Source organism: Haliotis rufescens, unplaced genomic scaffold, assembly GCF_023055435.1.
Source record: "Haliotis rufescens isolate VD_foot unplaced genomic scaffold, xgHalRufe1.0.p SCAF_3, whole genome shotgun sequence".
Lineage (NCBI taxonomy): Eukaryota > Metazoa > Mollusca > Gastropoda > Lepetellida > Haliotidae > Haliotis > Haliotis rufescens.
In genome coordinates, this window is record NW_025964001.1 from 19,649,764 (window position 1) to 19,663,683 (window position 13,920).

The 13,920-nt window shown below is 40.2% G+C and overlaps 1 protein-coding gene across 1 annotated transcript; it reads right to left on the reverse strand.

Annotated features, from left to right (window-relative positions):
• Positions 1 to 1,538: 1,538 nt before the first annotated feature.
• LOC124137008 (G-protein coupled receptor GRL101-like) lies at positions 1,539 to 4,915 on the reverse strand. The gene is made up of 5 exons (XM_046503085.2): positions 3,365 to 4,915; positions 3,060 to 3,196; positions 2,492 to 2,534; positions 2,027 to 2,253; positions 1,539 to 1,818 (listed from the first exon to the last, which is right to left on the reverse strand). Exons 1-5 carry the CDS (start codon positions 4,647 to 4,649, stop codon positions 1,630 to 1,632), a joined length of 1,881 nt encoding a protein of 626 aa, XP_046359041.2. The 5' UTR covers positions 4,650 to 4,915; the 3' UTR covers positions 1,539 to 1,629.
• Between the last annotated feature and the right edge of the window lie 9,005 nt (positions 4,916 to 13,920).

The window sequence follows — 13,920 nt, forward strand, 5'->3', positions numbered from 1 at the left end:
TACACGAGATTTAAAGTTACTGACAAGACTTTAAGAAATTGTCGTCATTCTGCTCAACTGCATGCTCGGCAACCGCGTTTGGTGCCACCGTTAACAAATCCACACATTCCTACCAGACGCCAATGAGGTTTAGAGCATAGAACCTGTGGGAATTACCAAGTCTCGAATAATATTTTACAAAATTCAAGGCCTTAGTAAAGCTTTATAAATTCTTTATGGTAGACATCTGGAGGACATTTCCAAATTTGACGCATCAGCGACAAAACATTATGTCCGATGCGATTCCCTGTTGTGACTTGTACCATATGTTCCCATGTTTTGTTCAGGTGAAGTCCTGACTTGCTTTTCCTTGTGTTTGTGACGGGTGGCGTCGGTGGGGCAGGATGCGCTCACCTGGTACTGAATAGGTACATTCAAATTCTGTTTACTCTTTTCCAGTTTTTACATTCTAACAATGACAATCATGCATTCCATTAATATAGCAGTCATATGTGACCAACTGTAGTCTGATGAATCTTGGAAGCCACAAACAGTGTAAGTTACATCACGATCTGCCAATTCAACGTTCTGCAACATGTTCCTATAACTAGGAAAAAGTGATGTTTTACAGGCAAATGAAACTGTTGGTGGTTCATGAAACTGTTGGTGGTTCTTGAAATTTGAAAAATGGTCGGACATTTAGGGAAACTGATTTTTGTCAGAGAATGTTACTTAAATTAAAGTATAAATTCCTCTTTTTCGGCAAATTTCAAATTCAGGAGCATGTAGTCTTTGTCTGATTCATTGGACTCTTTTTCTGGTTTGGCCAAACGTTTCAAGGTAATATCAAGAACTGCATGTTTTCTCTAGTCGATATTGTGGGCTCTTACTGCTTGTTGACCCATCCATTAGCAAACGTTGCTTAAGGCATTTTATTTCTTTCATCGCCTGAATGTATACATAGTCTTGTTCTTCCTTTGTGCATTCTCAATGGTTCCTGAAGAAGGGACGACACATCTTGCAAATGAATGGTATCTTTAATTTGGTTGGTTGGTTGGTTGGTTGGTTGGTTGTTTAACGCCGCACTCAGCAATATTCCAGCTATATGACGGCGGTCTGTATATAATCGAGTCGGGACCAGACAATCCAGTGATTAATATCATGAGCATCAATCCACGCAATTGGGATCGATGACATGCATCAATTAAGTCAGCGAGCCTGACCACCCGATCCCGTTCGTCGCCTCTTAAGACAAGAATAGTCGCCTTTTACAGCAAGCATGGGTTGATGAAGACCTGTTCTACCCCGGATCTTCACGGGTCGGGATCTTTGGAAAAGGTTTTGTCGCTTAAAATTTACTGCAAAGGGAGATAATTCGTTATTTTCCTTTTGTGTCCAAATTACCATTGTGTAGATGTAGAAAATACGATAGGTTTCCTTGATCACATTCCCTTAAATATTATCTGAAAAAAGGTGAATCAGCGCTATTGGTTATGTTGCAGATTTTATTTAAACAATTTTAACTTATGGCACAATGCCCTTTGGTAACATGTCCAGTAGCGAGGCAGGGTATGATATCCATACATAACGTCATTTCATTGAAGCCATTTGAATCGTCAACATCTGACCATTTAAACCAGACGTTGTTTTTTAGCAGCTGCATAAGCTTTCAACATCATGGACACAAGATGACCGAAGTCTCAAATGTTGTTTCTTAGCAACTGTATAAGCTTTCAACATCTTGGACACAAGATGACCGAAGTCTCGGATATCCTTTCTGTAATCTTCCTCCATTTCCGTTGCAATGGGGACACATGGTGCAGTAACTTTTCTGACGATCTGAACAATAATAATATGTATGTATGAAAAATAATAAATAAACCGATATACTGTCAATATACATGTCTTCGGCGTGACGCACTGGTTACCCAACCGTCTCCTTTATATGCACAAACTAGTAACACGAATAAGTACAAATTAACGCACAAGCAAACTTATCACCCGACAGACCTTTTTAAAGATTAAGTATCAGTATTGATAAACATACTCCCTCATCGATGACAACGTATACACTGTCTGTCTCCAGCAAGCCATTGACAAGCCCATTGGAGTGAAGAAGGTGCACAGATCTGGCTAGCTGGTAAGCAATATTTAGCATATCTTTGGCTGACGTCAGTGACCCCATGTAAGAGGACAGACAGACCGAATTCGGGGGCTGGCTCAGCAATAAGAATTCTTTCTTCAGGAGGTGAGGGACAGAGGACTTAGTACTGGCTGTAAAAGCATACACACATATATAAATTAGTTGTACGTGTACCCTGTGCACTGGAAATATTGCAAGGTGAATATGAAAGAGAAGATACTGAAAATAACAAAAGTAAAATCTTGTCGTTTACATATTTTAATTTTGATAATTAATTTACTTCATGGCTCGAATTTTCCAAATATACCACAAACAAACATCTTAGCACTGTAGCTTAATGAACACAACCACACAACATGTTACACGTACCTGTTGATCGCGTAGAAGTCCAAGTTGTTTTTGTTTTGTTTTGCTGAAAAAACATGCTCGTAAATAATTTATCTTCATACATATATACCTCTGTATAATGTGTATCACCACATTATGGAATAAATAAGGAAACTGTATGTCCTATTTGTGAAATAATACCCCCCTCTATATTTTCTCCCGATTCATTATATTTTATGAAATTGAAAACATGACTTCATTTGATTTCAAGGGTCCAGTTAAATAGTGGATTCTTAGACAGAATCTTAGGAATATCGCAAAAAGATATTGTACAGTAAAGACAAATAAAAGGTATGATGGATGTTTAAAGTAGCAGTTGCAAAGTGAAATTCCTACTGGGAACCGTGTTGTTCCCAATGGCACGGATTTGTTCAGAGAAAAAGGTCATGGTAGACGTCTGTGGAATGCATTTCACTTCTGGTATTTTTAAAGAGGGTTGTTAAAAGGCATATCATGTTATTATCATAATTTCGGATTCCTTTGGTATTATTTAGTATTCTGTATTTGGTACAGAAATGTTTGGTAAACACACAATAGACATCATTGCTACCTTCCGTTTTCTCATTGAGTCAACAGCTGAAAGGGTGTAGATGATGGGGTTGAGAGCGGAGTTGATCGGCAGAACAAACACTGCAACCCAGGCGTATACTTCAGAGTTGATCACGTAACCCTGGAGAGCCATCATACCTGTTGTAAGAATCTTATGTAATTATTATAACCCAATTTGAACTTCCTTAAAATACATGTTCAGTCAAGATTCCAATGTTTTCCTGTTATGTGTGACAATAACATCCATGAACTTTTTAAGGAATATAAGACATTCCGTTATGTATTACTGTGGCTGTTATAACTTACCCATGAAACAGATAGGAAACCAACACACGAAGTCCGTCGGAACTATGAAGGAGAGCTTCCTGGCAATGGCCATGTCGTTGGTTGTCCGCCCCTTCCTCAGCTTCTGACTGGCCCTCACTGTCTGGTAGATGATAGCCTGACCCAAAGCGATGAAGACAAAACAAATGAAGTTCCAGATGACAAAGATAGCGGTGGAATACTCCCATCCCGGAGGTCTGTTCCTGGTCAGCGGTAAAGCGAGACACACTCCTGATCTGGAGTAGAACAACCTGGAAAAGTAGTCGATGGGCAATAGGGGCACCCCTGCCATCAGGAAGCCAACAAACCATATTGAAATGCTGATACACTTCGAACGTTTCTTAAAGACCTTAAGTTCTTTGAATGGGAGTTTAATGACAAGGACTCTCTCCAAGGTGATAATGCAGAGGAACATCACTGATGTCTCACTTGACAGGGTTGCTAGGAGACCTGCTAGCTGACACACCCAGCTGTTTCTCCACGCCTCATCATTCCAGCTGTACACTCCTCTGTAGATGACGTCAGCGCTTGCTATGATGATCATATATACACCCATTACTAAGTCAGAGATGGCGAGGTTGGCAACGAAAAAATCATTGCTGCGTTTAAAACTCTGCCTATCGTAAATGCATCGCAAAAGAAGTGCAAGGAGGTTGCCAATGAGAGCAACAAAGCCCAGAACCCACATGCATATTCTCAGAGCTTCATTCCTCATAAGGTCTGAGCAAGAAGAAAACTCGTCAGCCGCAGGTAGACATTGTTCATTTGGGACACTCGATGGTTTGAAGCAACAGAAGACATACTTATCACTGTACAGGTAGTTCAGCTGTATTAAGCCATCGAATAGATCTCCCGTGAAATCTGTGATCAAATTATGTGTTAGATCAAGTGTGTGCAGTTTACTGACTCCACTGAAACTCTTGTCTTCTATTGTTGTGATCTTACTGTCAGAAAGGTTCAAATTCAGAAGACTGGATAACCCCTGGAACATGTCCCTCTTCAATGTCCTAAGAGCAATACCAGAAAGGTCGAGTGAAGGAAGGCTTGTTAGTCCATCAAATGAGGCTGCAGTCAGTTTGAACGTTCCATTTCCATTGAGCAATAATGACATAAGATTTCCCATACTCGGAAATAACCCTTCAGGTAACAAGCTGACCGAGTTCATACTGAGGTCCAAATGCAATAAGTTTTTCAGTCCACTTAGAGAGTTTTTTTCCAGTACATGGACCCCAAGATAGGAAAGGTCCAGGAGTGCTAAGTTTTCCATATGGTGGAAGGTATCATTCTTCAATGTTTTATTAAAACTTCCCCTTAACCTGAGTGCTCTTGTATAATTGGGTAGATGTTGAATTTTGTCCAGATAGAACCCAGCACATGTGACATAGGCACCTATACAATCACACTCATCTGGGCAGCGGGTGTCACAGAAATATTCATCATCTCCTTCAGGACAATGTCGGATTGTATCACACACCTGTTGCCATGGGATACACACCCTGTTACCATGACAACGGAATCTACTAGGGCATGTGATATTAGCTGCAATATAATTAGACAGGCATGTTTTTTTCGATACATTAAGTGTTGACAAAACATTATTTATATTAAGGTAAACTAAAGTCTGAATGTACACAGTGGGTTACTATTACCATTTGATAGATAGATATGCGCAGTGTCTTACGAACAATCCATAAACAATAATCCATCATCTTTAGGTCGTGCCTGTGGCATTATGCATGGTTCATAAAGTATGTGGAGGATTACTGCATTTTATGTTGAATCTTTGTATTGACGAATAAGCACATGACTCCAAGTATGGCTTCACTGTGATTCGTTCACAGCAAACTTGAACCGATTTTATGAAGAAATGCTACATTTATTAACACGATGTGTGACAGGAAAACATGACTAAAGTTTACAAATATCATGTAACTTAAACCTACTGCATCCTCTTTCGTCCATGCCGTCAGCACAGTCCGGGCGTCCATCACAGACCAACCTGATGGGGATGCAGTAGCTGGAGGGACACTTGATGTGATCTACTGGGCACTCGTGCTTCTCTGTTGTGATGGGAATATACATTTACAATATATCAGATTTGCTCAGTTCATAGTAAATGTATTGTGTTTAAATGGGAATTTGTCCTGATTCTTCCCCAAAAGGAATGCAAACTGACGAGGGGACCACAAATGAATGCAAATAGTTTTACCTCTGTCTTCGCGAACACCTGGTGTCATAATTGATTTTCAGTGATCTATTCATATAATGGTCACCACAATTTTACATTTAGTAGTAGAATATGTTTCGGCAGACAATTAAGACTGATTATTCTCTGGCGTTGACGTTTGATGTTACCTGTGTTTCTTTACAATGTGTGAACAAAATACGTTCGCGGGATTCATCCTTATCGACAAATGCGTAAATGCATGTCAAGATCTAAGACTAATGAAATTGATTTTTTTATTGAGAATATTGATTGCATATCCCAACCACAATTCTGTATATGTGTGAGGTCTCGGCATCCTGTGTAGTGTTGATAGATGTCGTAATCCAAGATGCATTTATGAGAGATGTCAACGACGACGCCGCTCTTACAAATGAGGGAACTTTTGTTGGATCCTGATGCTGCGATGCAAAAATAGTCAGTGAATCAAAGAATCATGACTTTTGAAATTACAATGGACACCACGAAGCATCATCAGTGAGTGAGTGAGTTGTGTCTAACGTCGCTTTTAACAGTATTCCAGTTATATCGCGGCGTGTCAGCTTAATGTGGGAGGAAAGCCCGAAGTGATGCAGGTCTTAGACGTTTACCACTTCGGTGAAACCTACGAGCACGGGTATGGTGCTGACAAACCTGAAGCATGATCGGGGCGAACCAGAACTCGAACCCACAATCATAGGTTTCTGGCGTGCCCAAGGGATGCAACTCTGCACAGCGAATTGCGGCGCCTTAGACGACTTGGCCACCCGTGCCCCCGAAGCATTATCAAAGTAATATTTTCTTTTGGATATGTATCTACGCTATTTCAAGTTTGACTTTAAAACTTCATTAACTTCATGCCAAGTGAGTCTCTTATACCTTCAACGATCATACAATCTGAACATTTTGGTCACTTACGCTCTTCACAAATGAGAGGTCCAACAAGGTGTCTAACTCGGCTTAATCTTAGCTGTGCTCTCATCCATAGCTGTGTTATGGGCAAGCTATCCATGTCGTCAATGTATCCACTGTCAGATCCCCATGTGTTGTCATCTGCTCTGGTTAAATCTTCTCTCGTATTGTCACATGCACATCTGTTAAACATGTACATTAATTAGCTCGGTAGTGCGCTTTTGATAAGTGATATGATTGCTTTTATATACCAGATCTTTTATTCCTTTGTGCTGAGCTGTAAATATGTATTATAGCTATCATCAGGTGATTAACCCAATCCAAACTCATTGTCCATAACTATGACTGTTATCATTCTTTGTAAACAGAATATACCGATTTGACCGGCAATACATTTCAGTCAAAAAATGTCAGTCATTTTATTTTCATTAGGTATATAATGATGACGAATACCATGAAATGTATATTCTATTTCATCACCCAGTGGCTGAAAATGATAACATTAAAGATAGCGAAAGTCATTGTATAATTTTTTGCATTTGATGGCTTCTAATCCTGGCATAATTAGTCCATCTTGACGTCTTTTGAATTTCTTAGTAACTTTAGTCAATCAATTTCCGTTATTTTACACATTGACTGTAACATACATATATGCTCAAACAAATATGATACTTACTACCCAGCTCCATAGGAGATTGGTATTACGGATTATTTCGTTTGTAACTGTATTTTTTTGGTTATGTTCAAATAATGAAAAGGAATAATGGCAAGTGACTTAAGATTAACCCGATAGTCACCTGTTCTTAATGTGAACAAAAACATGGTCAAAGGTGACTTTCAGTTTCGAAAACTAGCACTTTGTGGAAGACTTGATCAATATAAAATAAGAACTTAATTCCAACATATTAATCTTGCAACATTGACCGTTAAATGCAATTTTACATCACATTATTTCGAAAAACACTGTTAAATGTCCTTCAAACACAGTTCTTTTATGTCTAACATGCTTTCTGCGGACAGTGATATCTATAATAAGTTTGGGTTTTTCTATTGTTTCACGAAAACACCGTTCACATGTGCTGCATTTCGCAAAACTAATCTGTCCATTAGCAGTTACACACACACGTAATACACATTATGAACATTTTAAAACCTACCATCTTGTTGTGACCGTGACCTATATCTTTAGAACCTGACACTGTGCAAAAACAATTAACATACAGGGAATCAGCGATACGACGATCCCTTCTTTTGATTTGTTTGTTGTTTTACGCCGCACTCAGCAATATTCGAGCTATATGACGGCGGTCTGTAAGTAATCGAGTCTGGACCAGACAAGCCATTGATTGATATCATGAGCATCGATCCACGCCATTGGGATCGCTGACATGCTTCAACCAAGTCAGCGAGCCTGACCACCCGATCCCGTTAGACGCCTCTTAGGACGAGCACAGTCGCCTTTTACGGCAAGCAAGTACGTTTGCTGTAGACCTATTCTAACCCGGATCTGCACGGGTCACGACCCCTTCCTACTGATTTCTTTTACTGATTTACCAACTGAACTAGAAATAAAAGAGACCACCTGTTTCATATTTAGATATATAGACTGAGCGTGACAAACATACGCCACAAGACCACACGTGAAGACAGATAACATTTGAGGTTTAACCGAACATCCTCTTTCTCCGAAGATTTTTAAGAACGTCATACAACTCTTGTTCCCAAGCTGTTTGATCATGGCTACAACATGTATGGCCTCATGTGAACATCTGGTTTTAGAGAAACACCTTGAAATGGTTTGCACTATAACAATACTATTACTTCCCTTCATATACATTTTCAAGTCATAATTTCGCAGAATGCTATAGTAGGGTCCAGTAAATATACTATCACATGCCTGTCTCACAGATTAACGATAATCCTTATTACAATCAAGGAAGGGCTCTCTTTCTGTCCAAAGTTGTTTGATGAAGATTACAACATTCAAGGCCTCGGTAGAGCTTTGAAAAGGTTCTATGGTAGTAATGTGGAATACATTTCCACATTTGACGCATCTGGTACAACATGTATGTCAGATGCAATTCCCTTGACTTGTACTATTTCTTCTTGTGTTTTTTTCAGGTGAAGAACTGGCTTGCCTTTGCATGTGTTCGTGACGGATGCCACCGGTGGCGCAGGACACGTTAACCTTTCCGCGAACATCTGGTGTCATCGTCATCTGATCGTGATTCAGAAACACATGCTTATGATATAGTCGGAATCGCACTCTGAACTCTGTAGAAATTCCTTATGATTACGAACATGTTTTTTGTTCCTTTTTATTAGCGATGACATTGGCCTTTAACAAACTGACATTTGACATGCAAATATGAAGTTTCCTGTTTTGGCTGTATTATTAACTTGAATGCGGTTCAATGTGCATGAAGGAAGGATGGACATATCTAGAGGTAAGAAGTATGCCAGTCCATTACAATAAATCATACCAGTTGGGGTGATAATAAATAGTAGGGTTGCAATAGGGTTGCACAAATTCTTGGATGTTTCACCCAATTACATCAGACATGAAGAAAACATAAATGCAACCAAAGTTAAGTTTTTCCTATACGAGATGAATGTAAACTTGCCACCTACAGTGTATTGTTCACATTACAGGTCTTGTTGGTGTTAGGCCTAGGTAAAATTAATTATTCGATTTTAAAGAAAAATATACGAATAATGAAATAGCTACCATTTTATAAAACATGGGAAGAAATTATCACGTTTCCAGCAGTCCTTCCAGAAATAGGCATTTCTTCATACTGGCCGACTTTGTGAATCATTATCCATATGCAAAATGTGGAATATTCCATCAAGAACAAGACAGGGTTATTGTTCAGACATGAGACGAACAACGGCAGACTATAAAACTATGGACAGGCCGTTACAATAAATCATACCAGTTCACCCGAAATAATAATAAGGGAACTAGGCTGCTCAGCAAAAAAATATATGCGTAATATCGCGCCCAATTACTGTAAACATGGGACACGAAGAAAACATGCATTCGATCTTTCTTAAAGGACATAAATATGAACCTACTTTGTATTGTTGGCATTGCATGCGTCCCTTAAAATGCAGCTACAGTTACTGTTTGGGTCATCTGTAAAATATTTTCGAGTTCCTCCTGTGTCCCTCCAGAATAAACGATGCCTGTAGAAGTAATATGCCTGTAGACAGTCAAAGTGAACGCGTTGCCGACATGCGAGGGACGCCGACTTGATGTATTTGATGACATTATTCGGGACATTATAATGAAAGTCCTTAAGATATCCTGGTTCCCTTGTCACTGTCCAGTCCTCCAAGTCATGATGGATGAGTGTTGTTATCATTCCTTCGCTCATGTCGAATTTACACTCCACCGAGTACGTCTCTGGAAGAAAGTGGTTTACATGAGGCGAAAAGATCTGCAAAATTATAATATTCTACATTAATACAAAAAGAAGGGTGTCTGTTTATGAAATTCATAAAAAAACATTTTTTTTATTGCTGAAAGAAAGATAACGATCAATATGTCTTCCATGTTTGGGCTGTATTTTACATCATATATGAATTAACACCTTGGGGGTGGGTACCACTGCGCGGTGCAATGTTGCTTCACTTAGGCATGCCAGAAACCTGTGATGGTGGGTTCGAATCCCCGTGCGTCCTGGTTACATTGTCGGGACCATACCGTTGGTTTTACCAAAGGGGTAAGAGGCGTGCATAACTTCGGGATGTGTTTATATACTCACACGCAAAAGAAACGCAAGTGGTTTTAAGCAAATAGGTAACAAACACGGAACCATAAATTGATACGAGTTTTAGCATGTAGTGAAGCCTGATGGTGTTATCAATATTTTTGGTTGCATTTTGGAAGCCCCGGTTAAAAACGCAACATAAAAAACGAATCGCCAAAACGCACCATTTCAATGAAAATCTGGGTATCATGCACCCATTTCTCGCGAGATCGAAAATGCACGAACTATCACGAACTGTAGAGGGTATAAAACTGTGGCCGATTCTTGGACCTACCACTCCTTGGTCAACAATGCCACGCCTAACTCAAATTCAGAGAAACCAGGCTATCGGACGTTTGGAAGCTGGAGAGTCTGTCCAAGATGTTGCCCGTCATTTCAACGTTAACATAACCACAATTTACCTTCTCCTGCATCGATACAATGCTACACAGACCACAGATGACCTTCCTCGGAGCGGTCGTCCTAGGTTCACCACACCTCGACAAGATCGGCAGATTACCCGTCAACACCAGCGACATCCGTTCCTAACTGCAAGTGAAAGTGCTCGACAGACCATAGGAACACATAATCGACACATTAGCCGGGACACTTTGATCCGACGTCTCCGTTCCAACAACCTCAGATGTGGCCGACCAGCACTTCGTCCTGTTCTCGAACCACGGCATCGACAAGCACGACTTCAGTGGGCATCGGGTCATCGCAATTGGCGTCATCGTGGGTGGATGCGTGTCATCTTCTCTGATGAAAGTCGCTTTTGTGTCTCCCATGCAGACGGAAGAGTCAGAATTTGGCAGCGTCGAGGTGATCGTTTCGGTGACAGAAACGTTGTGGAAAGAGATCCATGGGGTGGACCTAGCGTCATGATATGGGCAGGGATTGGACTTAATGCGAGACTTGGACCCATGTGCTTTCTGAATGTTGGTCAAGGTCGGGGACACGGTGTCACTGCTCAGCGGTATATCGACGAAGTGATCAGACCCCACGTTGTTCCATTTTTTGCACAACATCAACAACACATTTTCCAGCAGGACAACGCTCGTCCCCATGTTGCCAGAGCTACCATGGCCTTTCTGCAACAACACAACATCCGTGTCTACCGTGGCCAGCCCTCAGCCCTGATCTGAACCCTATCGAAAACTTGTGGGATGAGGTTCAAAGGCGTCTGCAGAATGTGCGCCCAGTCCCTACAACTGCCGATGAACTACACACAGCTGCTCTGGATGTGTGCAGGAGGATCCCTAGGGCCTTCACAAATCGTCTGATCCACTCAATGTACAAGAGATGTGTGGCAGTGATCAATGCTAATGGTGGTCACACCGGGTATTGACTGACATTCTGGGTATTGACCCGAAACTGTGTAAGCCCTTAACATTTGAAAAAAACAATTATGTCATCCATTAAACTGCCTTCAGTCAAATTTTTGTCAATCTTGCCCTATTAGTATTTCTTGTCTTTACTGTTGAAGATAAATAACATGTATACTGCATACTCGACTTGCGTTTCTTTTGCGTGTGAGTATATTAAAGGTATAGCTTAGAACCCTTACTGCCCTCAATCACAATACTATATTCGCCATTCTCCCTGGACCCAAGGGCATACCACGCCCTACAAGACGGCTGACTGTTTGTGGTACACTGAGTATCCTCGTCTTCTCTGTATTGTCCCACACAGTCCACAAACCCGTCACACACCCTGGCTGGGGGCAAGCACCGTCCGTCATAGCACTGGAAGAAAGGTTCCCGGCATGCCTCTGGAAGAAAAATGTAAATCTTCACAAATTGACTAATCAAATTGTTTTGTTTTTTCAAAATTATGCATTGTGGTGTTTACGAGTCAACGATTAATCTATTATTACATAATGTATAATGTATATGTACACCCTCCTTTCAGCACTTTACATTCTCCATATATAAACTCTACTATAATTGAAAGTAATAATTGAAGAGTAGAGGACACGTACATGTGACAAGTACGTCTTAAACTAATATTAATTTGCGTATGTTAGATAATTGAATTTATGTCTGATATCAAAGGTACATGTGTTTCTAATTAATGCACAAAAGTGCAATTAAGTATTCTTAATGGCATTTACAAAATTAGCATTGACTTTCAAAGCAGCACATGCCAAAATGTCGACATCTCACGGACTTACCACAATGCTCTTCATCTGATCCGTCCACACAGTCCTGCAGGAGGTTACACCTCTGGTCAGATGACACACACTGTCCACTGCTGCATCTCCACTGGTCGGATGAACATTCACGGAACACTGGAAGATATAATATCTGTACCTACATAATTCATATAAGTTCAAGTCAACATAATTCATATGAGTTCAAGTCTATGTTTACGCGCACTGGCATGACATATCACATCGTTATACAGTCGTGCCCCGCTTATACGGACTTCAGATATCCGGAAACCTCGGTTCCCGGACGATTTTCATTCAAAACGAAATTAATTACTATATACTATATGTATAGTAAAAAGTGAAATCATGTACAGCAAAGGTGATAGTTATTATTGGGTTTTTTCTCTTTCCCATCAGCAGAAAATCCATACTCGTATCCGAGAAAACGCTTAAATGAAGCTTAAGTTAAACTTCTTGGCCAAATTCTCTTGTTTTGATTTTGCTAATCCGAGACGAAATTCCTATGAGCAAGGAGGGGGTCATAATGGGTGTTCTTGGGGATGCCAACTTCTTGCCTTATCTCCAAATTTCATTCACATGTTATCAATGAGGAAGTCCAGCATTTCACCAAAAACGATTTCTCAGTAAGCTTCAGACGACATTTGATTTCATTTGTCTAAATGTGTTTTATCAAGATTACAACAGTCAAGGCCTCAGTAAAGCTTTCAAAAGGTTTTATGGTAGACATATGAAGGACATTTCCATATTTGACGCAACAGTGACAAAAATGATGTCCGATGCAATTCCCTGTTTTGACTTGTACCATACAATCCTTTGTTTTTTCAGGTGAACTATTGACTTGCCTTTGCATGTGTTTGCGACAGGTGCCACCGATGAGACATGATACACTCACCATTACTCGAACTTCTGGTATCAGCATTATTTGAACTTCTGGTATCATCATTATTTGAAAGTGATTTACAAACATATGATTTTGCTATGGTAAGAATCGCACAATCGACTGGAGATTTCTTATGATAATGGAAATGTTTTTTTTGCTTTTATGTAAAGCCGAATTAATTTATCAACAATAACAAACATGGGTATGTTACTGATAGGTCAAGGATAGTAGGGGTAATTTGAGATTCGAACCCATGATCAATGGTTGCGAAAGTACTCAACAGCAACATTGCGACGTCTTACTGAGGCTTGGATAACGTGCATACTCATTACTTTCTCTTTGTTTCATGTTTGTCACAGCCCTAATTATGAGAACATATCTTGCTTATCTTAGGAACACGCCCATTTCGTATTCTTTGGGTGGGGGCAGAAATGGCCGGTCTCTTACCACACTTTGTTTCATCTGATCCGTCCTTGCAGTGTTCCTTGTAGTCACAGTAGAAGGCGAAGTCAACACATCCCCCATCAGTGCAGGTGAACATGCCACGTGGACAGGGGTCTGAAATACGAATACAACCGATGCATTATAGCATCAATTCACCAATGCATCAAGTCT